Genomic DNA, 19109 nt, shown 5'->3' on the forward strand with positions numbered 1-19109 from the left:
GTGCCTGAGGAACTATGGACGGAGGTCCGTAACATTGTTCAGGAGGCAGCAACTCAATCCATCCCAAAGAAAAAGAAATGCAAGAAAGCCAAGTGGCTGTCTGATGAGGCTTTACAAGTCACTGAGGAAAGAAGGGAAGTGAAAAGCAAGGGAGAAGGGGGAAGATATACCCTACTGAATGCAGAGTTCCAGAGAATAGCAAGGAGAGACAAGAAGGCCTTCTTAAATGAACAATGCAAAGAAATCGAGGAAAACAACAGAATGGGGAAGACTAGAGATCTCTTCAAGAAAATCGGAGATCTCAAGGGAACGTTTTGTGCAAAGACGGGCATGACGAAGGTCAAAGAAGGCAGGGACCTAACAGAAGCAGATGAGACTAAGAAGAGGTGGCAAGAATACACAGAAGAACTATACAGGAAAGATCTGAATGTCCCTGATAGCCATGATAGTGCGGTCACTGAACTTGAGCCAGACATCCTAGAGAGTGAAGTCAAATGGGCCTTAGGAAGCATTACTGACAACAAAGCTAGCGGAGATGACAGTATTCCAGTTGAGCTATTTAAGATCCTAAAAGATGATGCTGTTGAAGTGCTGCGCTCAATATGCCAACGAATTTGGACCACTCAACAGGGGCCACAAGACTGGAAAAGGTCAGTTTATATTCCAGTTCCAAAGAAGGGCAATGCCAAAGAGTGTTCAAACTACTGTACAATTGCGCTCATTTCACATGCCAAGCTAGGCTTCAGCAGTATGCGAACCGAGAACTACCGGAAGTACAAGCTGGGTTTCGAAGAGGCAGAGGAACTAGAGATCAAATCACCAACATTCGCTGGATCATGGAGAAAGCAAGAGAATTCCAGAAAAACGTCTATTTCTGCTTCGTTGACCACGCTAAAGCCTTTGATTGTGTGGATCACAACAAACTGTGGCAAATTCTTAAAGAGATGGGGGTACCAGACCACCTTACCTGTCTCCTGAGAAACCTGTACGAGGGTCAAGAAGCAACAGTCAGAACCAGACATGGAACAACCGAGTGGTTCAAAATTGGGAAAGGAGTATGACAAGGCTGTATATTGTCGCCCTGCTTATTTAACTTATATGCAGAGTACATCATGAGAAATGCCGGGTTGGATGAATCACAGGTCAGAATTAAGATTGCTGGGAGAATTATCAACAACCTCAGATACGCAGACGATACCACCCTAATGGCAGAAAGTGAAGAGGATCTAAAGAGCCTCTTGTTGAGGGTGAAAGAGGAGAGTGCAAAAGCTGGTTTGAAACTCAACATTAAAAAAACTCAGATCATGGCATCTGGCCCCATCACTTCCTGGCATATAGAAGGGGAAGAAATGGAAGCAGTGACAGATTTTACTTTCTTGGGCTCCAAGATCACCGCAGATGGTGACTGCAGCCATGAAATTAAAAGACGCTTGCTCCTTGGGAGGAAAGCTATGGCAAACCTAGACAGCATAGTAAGAAGCAGAGACATCACCTTGCCGACAAAGGTCCGTCTAATCAAAGCTATGTTTTTCCCAGTAGCAATGTATGGCTGTGAGAGCTGGACTATAAGGAAGGCTGAGCGCCGAAGAATCGATGCTTTCGAACTGTGGTGCTGGAGAAGACTCTTACGAGTCTCCTGGACTGCAAGGAGGTCAAATCAATCAATCCTAAAGGAAATCAACCCTGACTGATAACTGGAAGGACAGATACTGAAGCTGAAGCTCAAATACTTTGGCCACCAAATGCGAAGAGAAAACTCTCTGGAAAAGACCCTGATACTGGGAAAGACTCAAGGCAAAAGGAGAAGGGGACGGCAGAGGATGAGATGGCTAGATAGCATCACCGATGCAATGAATATGAATTTGAGCACACTGCGGGAGAGAGCAGAGGACAGGAAGGCCTGGCGTGCTATGCTCCATGGGGTCACGAAGAGTCAGACACGACTTAACAACTGAACAACAAGTGTGCTTTAATTTTTTCTCTCAAATTTTTCATGTCAAATACTTGTTGTTTATTGGGACAACAATATAATGTACATTTTTACTTTTGTTGTTTACTAAATACAAATAAAATAAACATGCTAAATTAGATCCTTGTAAATATGTAAACTGATAATTTTCCTATGCAAATGAGTCTAATTTGCATTGGAAAACCCACGTCACTGCATACATAAGATGTCTGAAAAGGCTTTGGGGAGTGAAAGGGAGTGGGGAGAGAGACAGCAAAAGAGATGAGACGGCTTCTCTTCAGACAGCACTTATACATGCTGGAGCAACAGAAGCAACCCTCTTATAGATATAAAAAATGTTTTCACTGGTCAACTGCACTCTGTCCATTGTGACCAAGGCCAAAATTGTCAAGATTAAACTTTTAATTTTCATAGAATACAGGAACAAAAAGCTAATGATTTAACCAGAGACTCTTACATTAATGAGGAAACACACATATTTACCAAAGTTAATTCAACACTAGCCCCAGTAAATTATGCACCAAGATGGTTACAGTTCAACTATCAAAATAAGCTTCTTCCAACATCCGAAGCCATAACAAGGGTCCTCTGCGCAGTTCTGAAGTAATATGAACTTTAGTAAGGCAAAAAGAACTTTGCTTTTATCATGGTGATTTAGATTTCAGTCCTTTTAAGAAGTTCCATAAAGAGCCATAAAAAGGCAGGAATTTAAGAATATAGACACTGCTCAGATATCACTAAAATGCTGGAGCTAACAAGAGCTTATCTAAGCTTAGGGATAAGATAGCATAAAGGTGAAGTCGAAAATAATAGCAGATAGAACAGCTAAGAAAATATCATAGGATTCGTTTTATGGAGAACCTCAGGTGAATTGTAATTATGGCTGTGTGTTCTTTTAAACTACAATTTGTTTAAGCTACAATTTTCCACGTCTAGTATGATCAAAATGGATTTCATGCTCAGATTATATTTCTTTTTAATTAAATGTTGTGATTCGTAGTGAGGGAGTTTTGAAAGCATGGCAGATTATGAAAAATTTAAATGGGCTGGCAAGAAATCAAGTGTCAGGACAGTAATGTTGCAAAGGAGCAACTACAACAATAACAAAATGGAAATCTTTTGGAATATATACATATGCCTAGAAGTCTAAACAACAATGAACATTGTTTGGTCATTGGTTATTCCACTTTTCTATTGCATGATGGACAGCAGCATTATATACTTGTCATTTACCTTACTACCTTGGCTAATTGAGAAGAATTGCAGAAAGCTACAAAATATGATGGTAATTCCTAAAACAGTTTTTGATGACAGGAAATAGATACAGGATGCAGAATGAAATTAAGTCCCAATTTATTGCCACTGTAATTCAGTACCAAAAAAAATGTTCTTAATGGAAAATCCATACTGTTTACCCATACTGCCCTCATTTTGTTAATAAAATAATCTCATTTGATGTAGTTGTCTCAAGGAATAAAAGTTGTGTCAGCAGCATTGCCTATGAAGACCCCAAGGATTATGGGAGAGATTAGGATGGAGGCGCAGACACCACAGAGAAGCAGTGCTGGAAAGGGAGCAGTGACCAAAAAGACGTGTCAAGATGAGGGCTGCAAGGGACAGAGATAAAATGATAAGGACTGTGACTTTTGGTCATATAAAATTTCTGTATGTGGCTCTTAGCCTTACATTGTTTGTCCATATACTAGAACACAACATCATTTCAGCTAGCTTTTGGTAAATTAAGAGTGAAGATTGACCACTTCTAACTAGTTATGCAACACTCTTATACTTATGCCTCTCCCAGCATGAAGAAAATATCTTGGCTGGCACTGGGAGAAAAGACTTCTCCAGTTTTCTACTTAGTTTCACAATACTGTTTCTCCATCTAAAGGAGAAAAGGTGAATAATATGCAATTCTTAAGAGTTTATTTTGGAATCAGGGCTTTCTTTCATTATTTTGGCCCCACAGAGAGCCACTGAAACAAAAAAATAAAACACATTGTAATCAAATGCAACTATGTAATCAAGTCTTTTAATTAAGAAACAAACCAAATTCTTTTTTCTAGGTCATTTAGGGCACAATCCTACGGGTGCTAGACAGTTGCTAGAAGGCTATAAGATTGGTCTGTTTCTGGGAACCGACCTCAGAGCCCGCACTCCAAAGTCGGTTGCCGGAGAACCACCTCCCCGCCCCCTTTCCCACCACCTCATAAGCTTTAAAAGAGCTTTGTAAACAGCAATGGGTATTGCCTCCAATATAGCACCAGGCATGCACATATGTTTCATAAGATGGTTAGGGTCACCATCTTGAAGAAGGAGCCCCCATCTTTGAGCAATTTTGTTCTAGAGCATCTTTGCACAACATCCATGTCTAGTATCATCTTGGAGGCACTTCCATGCTGTTGAAGGATAAAGTAATCTGGGAGTGGTCCGAGACTGGAAGAGAGGGCCAACAGGAGAGGTGCTGGAGAGCAACTCAGCCATTTTATTGGGTGGCAAAACAGCTGAGGCTAGCCTTACCAGTGTATGTCACAGCATGCATAAGCTGTCAGCAATTTCAAAAGGTCCCTGAATTTTATCACTGGCCTCAAACAATACATATTTGTTTTTGAATATCAACATCTAAGCAGTAACTCTATATTTTTTTAAAGCAAGTGCACTGGACTAAAAAGAGGATTTGGAATCAAGCTTATCATACAGAAGAGTAGAAAAGAAAAAGTACCAAGTATTCAGAATTTCAAACATGCTCTATTCATCAGTATATTGCATTTTTCCCTCACAGACCTGTCATAATACACTGATCTAGGCCAACGATGGGTAACCTCTTTCAGCCCAAGGGCCAAATCCAGTTTTGGAGAAGTTCTCAGGGGCCGCATTCCAATGGCAGGTAGGGCCAAAGGCAAAGGGGTTTGGGTCAAAAACAAGATACCAGAATATTGTAGCTTAAAGCTCTTCCTGCCAGTATCTAAGCTGTAGGAGAGGCATTTCAACCTTTCAGAATGGGGTTGCACAAAAGCTAGAAAACCACCAAATGAACCTGCACAAAAGCTAGAAAACCACCAAACGATACGTAATCGGGGGAAAGGGGTGCAGCAAGGGGAAGGGGACATGGCTATCTGGTAAAACCTGGAGGGTCAGACTGGGATCCCAGGATGGCTGGATCTGGCCCCCAGGCCTAGGGTTCCTCACCCCTGATCTCGGTAGTATGCTATTTTTCTGTAACACATCTGGTTTGAATTATAAAGGCCAGAAGGTATTAGCTTCCTAAAGTAAATAGGCAATTCACTCTATCACTGGGAGATGAGATGTATTACTGGCATTTTGTTTACTTAGAAATAAAGAGAGAACAAGCTCTCTTCACCGCCCGCAGGTGAGCCCCAATGCCCAGGCCACTCAGAATCCCTGCTGCTTTCTCCAATTGGAAATATCCAATCTCCAATCGGAGATTATCTGCTGTCTCCAATTAGAAATTAGCAGCAGGCGTGCAGGGAGGTCTGCGCTTTCTCCATGCTGGGAGGAGGCCCAGTTCCATGTCTCCTTCCAGCACAAAGAAAAAGAAAGGAAGAGTGACTTCTGGGGGCAGGGCCACACCCCCTGACATCAGCCAGCCTGCAGGGTGTGTGATGGGGGCAATCCATCCCCCCACTCTGAAACAGTTCTGCAACCCTGGTTTACACATATCGCAAAAAATTACTGAGGGAGCAATCCTACCGGGATAGGCTGCCGCCTCCGAACTCAGAGGCAACCGCCTATCCAATGCAGGGCAGGAGAAGCGCAGAGGGGATCATCCTCTCCACCCTTCAGCCATCCTGCATTTGTGGCTAGACAGGTGATTTCGGCTGTCTAGCCACAGGAAGGCGGAGCAGGGAAACTGGCTGCCAGACAACACATTGGATGTGTGGTACCATCATTTCTGCTTTCCCCGCCCCGGAACACCCCCAGGGATGCCCTGTTTTCACCGCTCCACATTCCTCTTCCGAGCACGGAGCGTTGGGCCATTCCGAGCTGCCTGCGAGGCAGCACAGGAGGGGGAGAAGGTCGGTTCTCAGGGAACCGACCTCGGAGCGCGAGCTCTGAGATTGCTTCCTGGAAACTGACGTATCTTATGGTCATCTAGCTGCTGACTAGCGGCCATAGGATTGCTCCCTTAATCTCCCTCCAGTGTAAGCAGATGTGCACAGTGAGAGTAGCACAGTATGTCAATTACATGTTTCTACCCACAATTTGCCAACAGCTGGTCCCAGGCCTTTACCTTCTCCCCCCCCCCCCCGAAAATGTATAGGATTCAACTGATTACATAGCCCAGCTTTACAATATACAGGTGCTAACATTCCATTGCACTTGTCTTCAATGAAACAGATTTATCCAGGGAAAGGCATTTATAGTATAGCAATAGCTATACTTCCTGTAAATTCTTCATACCATTTATACTAAAGCCATTATTCATAATGCTACTATTAAATGCCATACAAATAATCAAAAGACAAATATTTACACCACCTTCTTCCTTGTACATGTTTACATATACAGGAGTACTATGTTCAATACAGGCAAGTAATAGTATATATAATACATAACCCCAAACAAAGTTAACCATTAGTTTTTAGGCACAATGATTCAACTGAATAATGACATGGTAGCAGAGAGGAGCATGGTCGCTTTATATTTAAATACTGAGTTTCAGCTCTGGAACCCTTAGGAGCGAATACCAATAATATGTAGAATGACACAAGTCAGAACTTTTAGTTACTGGTTCAGCTTTATTTTAGCACATGTACAAGGAAGAGATTAGATAGGCACCTTGACCTTATCCCTTCTGAAGTTGCTGTGATGCAAACGCTGTGATGCAACATCCATCCTGTGCAATGCGAGTGAGATTAAGAAACCGCGCAAAACTTCCTCAGCATTAGAAATTATGGTCCTCCACTAAAGCTAGGAGCCAGTTCTTCTATCCTCTTAAAAAAGAAGAAGAAGAGTTGCTTTCAAAAGATATCCTTGTACAGGGATCCCTCCACTTCCTGACACATAAATGCCAGCTACTGGTGCTTGATTCTGTGCTATCTGCGTTAGACCAACAGGATCAGTCCCTTAATCCCATGTATGTTTAGACAGAAAAAAGTCCTCCAACTCCTAACATTCCCCCAGCCAGCTGGGAGTTGTAGGATTTTTTTCTGTCTAAACATGCATAGGATTGCACCCTAACTGCTGTTTCATAATCTGTGTAACACATGAAGCATACTTACCATAACACTACAGTTTAAAGAGAAAATTTCACATTTTAGGGAGTTTAGCAATGTTAACCCTTCTATTTATCTGAACACTTGGCACGCATGTCTTTCGTACAATGATTATCTTCACATACAATAACTGATCAAATGGCAACAATGGATGATGCCTAGAATAATTACTCATAAAATCAATGAAGGCAAAGTGAACACGTGACAGTTATGATACACAATGAGAATATTGCAGACACATAAAGATATAAGTGGCTGGGACCAAGGCACATAAGAATGTATTGCAGCTTAACAATGCTTATTGTAAAAAAAAAAAACACACATTTGGGGGGAAATACACCACCACCACTATAGGGTGCTATTGTGGATACAAGCCATAGCTTTAACACTGCAACAGCAGTCTTTTAATTTGCACAGTAGTCCCTAAAACAATTCCCCATGAGCTGAATGAATTTAGCCCAGTAAGCTTTGTATTTGTTTTGCCTCATGGGTGACATGACAGGGTTCCGAATTCTTTTCAACAGGGGAAGGGGAGAAAGAATATCACATACAGAAGTAGCAGCTTTGAATATCTTTACCACAATCCTATGCAAGTCTACTCAGAAGTAAGCCCCACTGAGTTTGATAGGGCTTAATTCCAGGTAAACAGGTATTATGACTTCAGACCACTGACCAATAATAAGTTAACGACAACACTATACAAATATAAATGTGTGAAATTTCAACCAAACTTTGAAAGTGTACCCTCCCCTCTTTCTAAACTCACTTTAGTAAAAAATGTAACTATGTAGTTCAAGGTATTCCATTACATTGCTTCATTTATAAGTGCAACCCTACACATGTCTACTCAGAAGTAAGGCCCACTGCACTCAATGGGGCTTATTCCCAGATAGATGGATGCAGGGTTGCAGCCTTAATTAAACACCAGGCTGCCACATCAACCCTTGCAGTACTTGGGAAGGGCTGCTCCAGGGTGCAACAGAGTCTTAACTTTGCCTAGCACTGCTAATGCAATTTTTGCTGGAATCCTCTATGTGACAGTGGGAAACTCAAGGCTGCCATGTTAAACATTGGAGTAGTTCCTCATAAGTCAATGTGAGCAGTCAAATGGCTTAGTGTGGAGGAGTGCAGGTTTCAATTGTGTAAGACAGCAGATACCGCCCACTGCTACCCACTTCACCAGCCACAGACAACAACATGCCATCCATTCCCTTCCGAGATGTGCTACAGACGTACAGACTTTGTTTTGCACAAGCCATGCAATCTGCTAGAACTAATCTGTTCCAAACACGATCTGTGCATGCAACAATGCACGTACTAGATCACAAGCAGCGGGCAACTCTTTCTCCCTCCTCACCCACTTACCACTGTTTGCTCTGATGTTCTCCCTTAAGAACTGCCCACTGGAGAGATGCTGGAGGCCAAAACTCTTGGCAATCCTCTCACATACGGTTCCTTTGCCAGAGCCTGGGGGACCCAAGACAACAGCTCGAAGAAGCTTGGAAGCCATTGTGATCTATCGAGGGAAAGAGTCATCGTCAAAACCACGATGTCCACAAAACCTTCAAAGCAAGCACAGCCCCCATCACGTTGGGTCTTACTAGAGAACCACAGAACAAATCCTCTCTGCCACTCTTCCTAACTTCTTATTCCAAGACACAGCTCCATATGGCAACATGGATAGCCCACATTTCAAATCATCCCAACCACATAATAGAAACAACCAGGAGGACGCTCCATACCGTGTCTGAATTCTGACAAGGTTGATCTAGCAAAACGCTATCCCGCCCCACCCCCATCACCACAGGAGAACAAAAAGGAATGTTCCCCACACCGACCGGGGAGGGGAGGGGAGGGGAGGGGAGGAAACTGAATGGTGGTTTGTCGCTTCCTGATCCTTCCTTCCAAACGAGGAAAATGCCTCTGCAAGGGAGAGGAAGAGATGGAATATTGCAAAGTTTGCACTGGAACTACGCGGTGCACTTTTTCTGTTTCTGCACGTGAACAAGTCTCCCCAAAAGGAGAGCGCATCGTTCTGAACCCGTGGAAATCAGTAACAAAACTTCCTCTGGCGCTAGTAGAGTGGAAGGCTAAGCTTGCCATCTGCCAAAGCACCGCATTTCCAAACATCCCCAAGCACTGATTTGACTTAGGGCTCCCTAGAAACCTCCCCTCAAACTTCTGGTTACTGATCGTAAAAAAGAAGAAAAGAACAAAAGAACGCTGCCTATTCTTTTCAGATAAACTGTTCCTAAGTGCACACACCCTGATTTAAACAGCCACCCAGTTACAGGAGAAGAGAAGGGAAAAAGAAAGAAGTCAACTCACCACTTCTTTGAAGCGATACAAAAGAAGGGGGAAATTCCTAAAAAGGAAAATAAGCCCGCAAAATGGCGTTTTTAAAAATGTTCAACTGATTGTTTTACATGTTACCTATCTATCCTCGCCCAATCAAAAATAAAAGATTGCAATGTTTCTCTCTGACAATCGCACGGCTCCGCCTGCGCCTTTAAGAGAAGCGAGCGAATCTCTTGCAAATGCAAACTGCTGTTCTCAATTACTCAGCCCGTTCGCACAGAGCAGCAGTAGCAGCTCCAGCACATCATTAGGCAAAAGAAATACCAGATGTAGACAACAGCGAACGAACTCCGCCCCCTAGAAAGCAAGGATTGTTGGGATTCGTAGTCCTGAACTGCGTTTTGCCGCGCACCTTTTGTAAACTCTGCATGTCAATTCTGGACTACGTATCCCAGAAGCCCACTGAAAGTAGATTGTGTCCCGCCTTTCTCCACCCACCTTCCCGTAGGACTGGATGAATAAGCTGGAATGTAGGTGTAAGTGGGAAATGTGTGATTTTTAAAATGGGATTTTTTTGAGACGTAGGCGCTATTTCAGAATGTTGCCAAATATTGGGAGGGGACTGTTTGTAGGGAATGTGGTGGACTTTTTTTAGTCAACGCAGTCAGAATCTAGAGGTGGTCCTAACCATTTCGGTTGTTATGATATTATCAAAACGCTTTTTTTTAATTAGTTGGAACCTGAAATATATTTCTCAAATATAGAGATATTTATTCTCAGTTTTTTAAAGGTTGAAAATACAGCACTGAAAAGGAAGTGGGTCCCTCTACCGGCGTCAAATGAGAATTAATAGGGAGCAAAGGTTTACAGCTGGAATCGTATTTACTTGGAAGTAAAGTCTAAGCCCTTTTGATTTTTATGAGACTGCTCCAAACCTATATTTTCACACATATTACACAAGCTGACGGTTTACTAAAAAACAAGCTTCGATCGAGACCGCTAGTTCATAGTTTTGCAAAATACAGGGAGGGGCAGTACACCTACAGTGGTGGAATTTTTAAGGAACAGTTACGAGTTTAGAGGCAGACCTAGCCATTTCCAGATTACCCAAATATACGATGTCGCTGGGCGACATTGTAAAATTAAACCAGAAGAATTTTACTTAGATGAATAGAAGTTGTATATTTCTGCAGCTACATTTTTTTTCAGTAGTACTACTATTTCTTTAATGTTCTCTTTCAAAGTTTCTACAACCTTCTTAGGGCAAGCAGAGGTTCTATTCTCCCCCCCCCCCCCCGTTCACCATTTCCACCGAACTGATTCCTGCTGAACATGCAGTCCAACCCTCCCAATACGTCTCAGTCCCATAGCTGAACTTTATTACATAGAAGGGCTCCAACTTAGAAAGGCCTTCTGTTATCCTTAGATGTGCTTTACTGGGAAGCCCCTCACCTTTCAACTTCGCTAGCACATGCATACCACTCCTACCCATGCAGACACACTGTTCCTGAGATCACATCAAAACTATGAACACAGCACCCCCTTATGCCTAGATATATATGAACAGACACATTCACACCACTACTTGCCCACCCATCCTTACACAATTCTACTACTACCACAGACAAGAGCTAGAAATCAGTAACGCCAGAATACAAAGCAAAAGTTTCAACCCATTTGAGACATCACACCAGCAAAACTATTAAAGAGAAAGAGGAAAAGCAGTTTCTCCTTAGAAAGCACAAACATGCAAAGAAACTCCATATTCAGTGCCACACATCTGTCATCCACTAAATCTTTTGAAAAAAGCAAAAGCAAAATCTGTGTTCCATTTTAAGCTCTTTCTGGGATAGGCAATCTGGTGCCCTCCAGATGTTTTAGATTACAATCCCATAGATCCTCACCATTGTTCATGCTGGCTGGGGCAGATGGGACTTTTAATCCAAAATATCTGGAAGGTACCAGGTTGCCTACCTTTTATAGTGCAATCCTATAAATGTCTCCCTCTGACATAAGTCACATTTGGGCTTACTTTCCAGGTAAGTAGTTTCAGGACTGTGGCCTTAGTTGACAATTAACAAATACTAATATGTTAACTATAGTACTATAAAAGTACAGATAAGTAACTTTTCATTCAAACTTTGGGTACACATCTCCCCCTCTAGGTTACTAGAGGAGCAATCCTATGGCCCATAGACATTGTCTGAGGGGCCAAAGGATACTGAGGATTCCCCCCTCCAAGGTCAGAGACAGCGCTCTGACCTCAGAAGGGGGAGTCAGAGATCTGATGCACCTGCCCTGACCCCTGGAAGCTGGTGCAGAAAGAATTGAGCTGGCTACCCTCAGAGGTCAGAAAATTGACCTTGGAGAGGGGGGAAAGGGAGCATTCCAGTGGGCATGCAAGGGAGGAGACTGGAAAGGCAGGATATGAGCTGTCCTGAGCCTCTACCAGCCTCCTTCCCTCCACCTCCAGAGCACCCCCACTGGACAGGCTAAAAAGCCCATCTAGCAAAATACTCAGGGCAGGAGAACATGGAGGCAAAGATTGCCTCCGCCACTCCTCCTGCCCTGCGTAGGATGTTCATATGCCTCCAGGTTCAGAGGCTTCCCATCACTGAGGGTGCAATCAATATTGCACCTAAAGAACTGTATTGATGATTCATAGATTCATAGAATAGTAGGGTTGGAAGGGGCCTACAAGGCCATCGAGTCCAACCCCCTGCTCAATGCAGGAATCAAGTCAAAGCATCCCTGACAAATGGCTGTCCAGCCTCGTCTTGAAAGTGCATATTCACCGAATCTGCACTATTTAGGTTTTGCCCACATAAAGCATGTATGAACCAAACCCTTATAGATATATTTAAAGAGCCGTTTCTTCACTCTGTGACAACAGATTACCATCAGTGTTGGTTCTAGACACACTTGGCAAGTTGACATATCTCAGAATATGTTACACCCTAAACATTAGTTAACAATATTGCTGTGTATCCTCCCTCCTTAAATAAGTGCTCCTGTTCAGGGTTAAGAACATAAGAAGAACCATACTGGATCAGGCTGGGTTCTAGCCAGCCATTCCCTCCAAGCAAGGCATTGCATTCCCCTTCTCCCATCCATTTTTATTTTTCAGCTACATTCTACACTCCATGATTACTGAGCATGCTTAATCCTCATTGGACTCTTTTTCAGATATTTTTTGTCCCCTTAGGTTTTGTTTTCTTTTTAATGTAGTTCTGCAAATCTCAGAGTTCTACTGAGCATGCTGATACCTCCCTCTTATTTCTCAGTGGCCTTGTTTTGGCTACAATCCTGTCAGCACTCACCAGCTGAGTTTGCTGTTAGGAGGAGTGATGAATTCCTGCTTTAGGTACAAAAATACTAGATATCAAATGCCAGTGGCTAAATGCCATAAGAAGGAAATGAAGAGTAACATGTTTTTAAAAAATATTTCTCTGCAATGAAAATTCTAAGAGCTTGCTTTGTGCAAACCAACGGTCACCTGGTTATTGTAAGAGCCCTTGCTCATCACTTTGGTATCTTCTCCTGTAGCTTGCTTGAACTAGGCTGTTACCTGCTAATGAATGACAACAATTTGGGATCAATTCAGTTCAGTATCTAGCATTCAGATCAAGCCCAACTAAGTTCAATAGGACTTACTCTCAAGTAAGTGTGTATAGGATTGCACCCTAAACCATTTTATCCCAAGCTACCTGGAAAGAATTTGATATTCAGCTATGTTAACCAACTTCTCAGTTGGCCTCTGTAGCTGTGCCTTTGAACTGCAACAATTAGCAGTTGAAAATATTTGTCTCTCTACCAAGGTTTATTTGCTAATCTCTGCATATCAAGTTGCTGTTAACACTATAGAGGCTGACTGAAAGTGGCAATGGTATATCCAGAATGTAACCACAGGGATTAGGGCTGAGCATTTGTTAATGGCTTGATTTAGGACTCTTTGGATTTTATTATTTATTTATTTACAAGATTTATGTACTGCTCTACATTCAATAAAATATCTGAGCAGTGAACAATATAAAGTGGAGGGGAAAAAACCAAAATACAGACTTAAAACCATTAAAATCATATTGCATCAATAGAACTGTGGCTGATTAGTCAGAGAAAGTTTCTTTAAATAAAAATGTCTTCAGCAGGTGCTGGAAACAAAACAATGTTGGTGCCTGCCTGACATCAACAGGCAGGGAGTTCCATAGATGGGGAACCAATACACTATTTGTGGACTTCAAATAGACTGCATGTCAATGCAGAACCACCAGGAGTGCCTTATCTGATGACCTCACCACTAGTGACTCTGCACTACTGGTTAGATTTGGGGAAAGCTGATGTTGCCACAACACTGCAGTGCTTCTGTTGCAAATCCATAATGCCTGCTCAGCAAATGCATACAAGAATAATGTAATTATTTCAAGAACATAGTTTGACTCCTAAAAGCTGTTTCCTCCCTATTTATTCTATGTATTCTTTGTTTTGTTTATTTGTTGCAGGGGACACTTAAAAGAGAGAATATGATATATATTTGCAAACAAAGACTCCAGCACACTCTCCTAAAAAGGAAGCTTCATGAAAAAGGAAACTATGAAAGCTTCATAGAACTGAGTATTTCTGCAGCTGAGTATTTCTCTTGTAAGACCCCACCCCACCCCCAGCTACAAATAAACCTGGCAGAAGTCATACAAGATATGAAGAGATAGGGCTGAGAGGTGAGTGTACTGTGCAGTGCAGTGTCCTTGCAGGGACTGGGAAAAGAAAAAGGAGCCTGAACCTGCAAGAGGAAGCTTGGCCTAAACTTTCAGAAACCCTTCAATGGAGGGTTTCAGTTTCATTAGTGTGGCTGTTACTGCTGTTGTATGCCCCTTTGACAAGTGCCTGAGGTTTTATTAGATGGGGGAAAGCAACGTAACTTATTTAATGTAATTTTGTTATGTTTTTGTTATTACAGTTGATGGCTGCACTGATTATCTAATTGTATTGTACACACCACCCAGAACACTTTGGTTATTGAGTGGTTTAATAGTACAGTAAGTAAATAAATAAATAAATAAATAAATAAATAAAATAAGGGACCAAAGTTCCCCTTTCCTTTTATCTTGTTCTATCTCACCATTGTGACATTTTATTTGTTTGTTTATATGCATAGCTTAAAGCCATTCTTTGCTTGCTTCTTAAAGCACTTTTTTCTGCTTCTTAACTTAAGCTGCAATCCTATACTCAGTCCCCTTTAATGAGGAGGAAGCCCCATTAAATTCAATGGGACATATTTTTTTTAGCAGACATGCATATATTGCACTGTAAGACACAACAGTATCAAAACAGATTGTTCAGTCAGGGCAGGGTAAGAAATGGGTAGATCAGATGAAGTGAACAACTGGGAGTGGCAGCAGGGAATTGTAATCATAATTATTTTTGTTATCTGTAGGTATGGAGGGAAATTTCAGTATTATCTGTTAGGAAAAGATCAATAAAAAATAAGTTACCAAAAAAAGAGAAAGAGGAATGGGTAAATGAAGATAGCCAACCTTTCATTATTAGGGACCCTATAGTTCTATAGGAGATGTTTGAATGTGTTCAGTTGTTGAAATTCTGATATTACAACCTGCATTTTCTGAAATAATCTTTTACACTACTGCTAAGCAGACAGAATTTCTAATATTGAAAAACTGGCTATCTCGGTGCTAGATAATTTAAAAAACAAGACACTGTTGTTCTTGTTTGTTTATATAGTGCCATCAGTGTTCGTGGCACTTCACAGCATATGAGAGGACAGGCCCCTGCTCAGAGGGGCTTAAAACCTTTTTGTTGTGTTGAATTGTGGAGAGTCTAAACAAAGAACACTTATGTTATTTGGCATGAGTATTGGAGATGCTGTTGCCCTCAGAAGTTCATGCCATGTTAAGCTAGTTTGTGATGGTTTCACATATGCATGTCCACTGCTTAATGACTTACAGCCCCAGTTGGTGATCTGCACGTGTGAATGAGCCATCAAAAACAAAAGCCCACACATAGCATCTCAATGCTTTTCAATGGAGTCATGTCATGCATTTGTCTCTGAGCATGAAAGATGATGAGTCATAAAATGATGAGAAGTCGGAAGCACATGTGAAGTGGCCCTTTATCTTGAACATAATGGCACAACACTTTTGTTATCTTACAACAGAAAGCATCTGCCAAACCAGGGACGCATTTAGGAAAGAAGCCTCTTTTCAGCATTGTGCTTCCAACATCGGTGATTTTCCAAATTCAAACAAACAAACCAGCCAAGTGATGGTGCTGAGAGTCTTTAATGCATTTTTGGGGGCAGTAAAATTAAATATCTGAGTGGTGCCCCAGGGCGCCAAGTTGCAGAAAGCCTTGAAGGTGGAAACGGAAGGCATTTGATGAAGCAGAGCCAGTTTTGTTCTGGCACCATCCTAACTGTCGCTGACTCTGTGCTGATGATAAGTGCAAGATGCCTGCGTGGGGTAGCGGTAGGGCACTTTCTCCAGCAGCTGATGATAACTTGTGTCGGGTAGGAGCAAGCGAAGCCTCTTGCGTTCGCGGTCCATCTGTCAGCTGAGACTCTCTCGCTTGAATAGAAGAGAGACCACGGATACTTCGTGTCCGTCCCTCCGAAGTTGTCTCCCTCCTTTTTTTTTCCCGCTTTGCTCTTTTCTGGTCATGAGACCCGGAAGTTTGTGTGTGTATGCGTCTGTCTGCCTCTCTTTCTCTGGTGGTTGTGTGCGTGTGTGTGTGTGTGTGTGTGTGTGTGTTTAATTTCTATCACATGGCAGTGTGAGAGAGAGATAATAAAAGCAGAAAAATGGCGACAGTCACGTTGTGGCGAGTCTATGCTGCGTCATTAGATAATCTTCATGCAAAGATCGCTAAGAACAAAGAAAAAGAGAGAGGGGGTAGAAAACGCGGCTGGAAAGGTGGGTGGGTAGAAGGCAGTGGCTTGCGGGAGCGCGGGGAGGGGACGCGCGGGTGCATGTTCATTGCAGGGCATCGCGACCTGGCAGCCCAACTCCCGAGCCGTCCGCTCCCGATTCACCTTTAGACAGCCCTGGGAAGCCCAGCTGGAGGTTGGTGGATTTTTGCGTGGCGGGGAATTGTCTGCGGGCGAGGTGACTGAGGGAGGGGCGGCGGAAGGCGCTGAGGGGAGATTTGGATCCCTCTCCCCCCCCTTCTCCCCCCCCTTCTCCCCCCCCCGTTTATTTTTCTTTAGTCAACGCGATCACCCGCGGCGGCGGCGGCGCGCAGCTGGACAGGCTGGGTTTTATTTACGCGCGTCCTGCCCTAACAGCTGGCTCTAACCATCACGCGCTCCGACCGCAGGCGCACTTTCGAGAGGGAGCTCCCGGCTGGTTTTGTTTCGTTTCTCGCCTCGGGGCCGGGAAGGCGCGATCAGACCGGGGGCGGAGGGGGGAGCTTTCGAAGAGCGGAGCCCCGTCCGGGCGCTGCCCCGTCCCTTTGGCTGGACGGGACCGTTTCTGGCGGGGGGGAGGTTTCCGTCGGGGAGGGAGGGAGATCTCCTTCGGCGCGGCGATGGGGAGGGGGCGCCGGGGCTGGGGGGAAGAGCGGCTCCGGCTCCGGAGGGCGTGTGCGCCTGTGTGGCTTTTAAAATGTTGCGCACTATTATTTTCCTTAAGAATCCTGGCGCTGCTCGCTTCCAGTCAAGTGATTGTAAATATAGCCTGGATGTTGTTTACATGAACCATCCGGAGGGAGGAGCGTAGGAAGGAGGAGGAAGAGGAAGAGCGAGGAGGCTCCGAGGCTGGCTGGGGTGAGTATCCCAAAAGGAGGAGCTAGAGCGGGGCTGGAGGCTCGGGCAAGCCGCGGCTGGGGACGTGCGCTTGTCACGGGCAGGTCCGCTCCTGGAAGAGCGCCTCCACGGCCGTTGCCGGGCAGACAGTCGCGCCGGGGGCTCCCTCGCTGCTGGGATCGCCCGGTCCTCCCCTGCTCGACCTGCCTGCCTGCCGCCTGCCTGGCTCGCTAGCCAGGGGCGAGCAGGCGATCCGGTGCCTCTGGCCTGCTACGGTGCCACAAATGGATCTCGCCGCCTTTCATTTCTCTAGCCCAGCAGGCTTATTGTTCCCCTTTTCTGTTTGGTGGACAGCCTCCAGAACTGCCACCCTGCCATAAGGCAACCACACTGGGGAGAAGATGCTGTCAGCGGGCAGCAAATTGTCAGTACTTCAGTGTGGTGTGTGTTTTACTGCATTTCAGAAATACTTTCGCCTTTGGCACCGAAACAGCTTTGAGCCCTTGGGATGGGCCATCTTTCCAATTATAGGGAGGGCTGCAGCTGTCAACCCAGAGATCGTGCCTCTCCCTTCAAACATGAGAGGAGGCGCCACTCTGCACCCCCGCCCTATCCCTCCATTGGCTCCATTGCCCACCTTTCTCATCCAGCTGGCATAGGGCAAAATAAAGTTCTGCTTGTTAAAGCAGCCAGAGTAGGAAATGTATTATTTATTATTACATTTATGTCCCGCCTGTTTTCCTCTTGCGAGGAACCCAAGGAGGCTTACACGGTCCTCCTCCTCTCCATTTTATCCTCCCAACAGCCCAGTGAGGTAGGTTAGGCTGAGAATCAGTGACTGGCCCAAAGCCACCCAATGAGCTTTACAGCTGAGTGGGAAATAGAGCCCAGTCTCCTGAATTCCAGACCAACACTCTCACCACTACACCACACTGGCTTGGAGTCCTCAAAGGAATGGAAAAGGAGGCACGGTCGCTGCATCCTCACTTATAGCACAAGAGATTTTAAGGGCCATGCATGAGAGCTGACAACCCTGAGGACTTTCTGATTATCTGATATTTGCATTAACCAGTGGTGGGCAACTTGTGGCCCACCAGATGTTTTGGCCTACAACTCCTTTCATCCCTCACTATTGGCTATGCTGGCTCTAGAGCTGTTGGGAGTTGTAGTCCATCCAGAGGGCCACAAGTTGCCCACCCCTGTCTTAAACAAAGGGATTTGGGAAGGTGAAGTTTAGCACATCAGCACTGGAGCAGGTGTGTGTTTGTGTTAAAAGTTGCATCAGCCAAAATTCTCTCATCTACATGATTGTGAAGGACAAGGGTCCTGAAAGCTCAATGGGCTTGATGCCCCTGATGTAAGCTGCTTTAGCACTCATCTTGCATTTCTCCTCATAACAACCCTCTGAGGTAGGTCAGGCTGAGAGAGTTTCTTGCCCAAGGGCATCCAGCGGATTCATGGCTGAGCAGAGGTCAGGACTGCCCAGAAACCAATACTGTTCTAGTGTGCCACACTGGCCCTTTGAGACTTACCTTCCCTTTTACAGTTTACTGAGACATAAGTTCCAGTGAATTCATTAGGGTTTCCATGTAGGATTGCAGTCTTAACCCTAGACTTGTTTTCAGTGTCCATGCCGTGGGATCAAGAACATAGTGCCTTTGAGCATGGACAGAGTAGACTGAGTTGCTATCATCAACTCCCACATGGGAGTCTGATTTCTAGACTTGAGCTCATTGCCTCTCTTCCTAGAAATTATCTAGTGGGGCAGATCAAGCCCATTCTGAAATTGGAATTCCAGGAATAAGAAGTGTATACAAAGCTTTGTTAATGTGGAAAACATTTAAAATAAGTA

At 44.1% G+C, this 19109-nt stretch overlaps 1 protein-coding gene across 3 annotated transcripts in view; it reads right to left on the reverse strand.

Annotated features, from left to right (window-relative positions):
* Positions 1 to 9870, reverse strand: part of AK4 (adenylate kinase 4) — a 44938-nt gene extending 35068 nt beyond the window's left edge. Inside the window, exons 1-2 of one of the 3 annotated variants that reach the window (XM_084852288.1) lie at positions 9535 to 9870; positions 8572 to 8722 (exon numbers count right to left, since the gene is read on the reverse strand). In XM_084852288.1, coding sequence (XP_084708414.1) covers positions 8572 to 8716 — 145 coding nt within the window. In that variant the 5' untranslated portion in view covers positions 8717 to 8722; positions 9535 to 9870. Of the gene's footprint in view, positions 1 to 8571; positions 8723 to 8807; positions 9111 to 9534 lie in introns of those variants that run through there. The other 2 variants (XM_084852287.1, XM_084852289.1) reach the window with 2 other exon arrangements.
* Positions 9871 to 19109: the final 9239 nt, after the last annotated feature.

Source organism: Heloderma suspectum, chromosome 4 (genome assembly GCF_057233095.1).
Source record: "Heloderma suspectum isolate Gila_16-S chromosome 4, 16-S_ref, whole genome shotgun sequence".
Classification (NCBI taxonomy): domain Eukaryota; kingdom Metazoa; phylum Chordata; class Lepidosauria; order Squamata; family Helodermatidae; genus Heloderma; species Heloderma suspectum.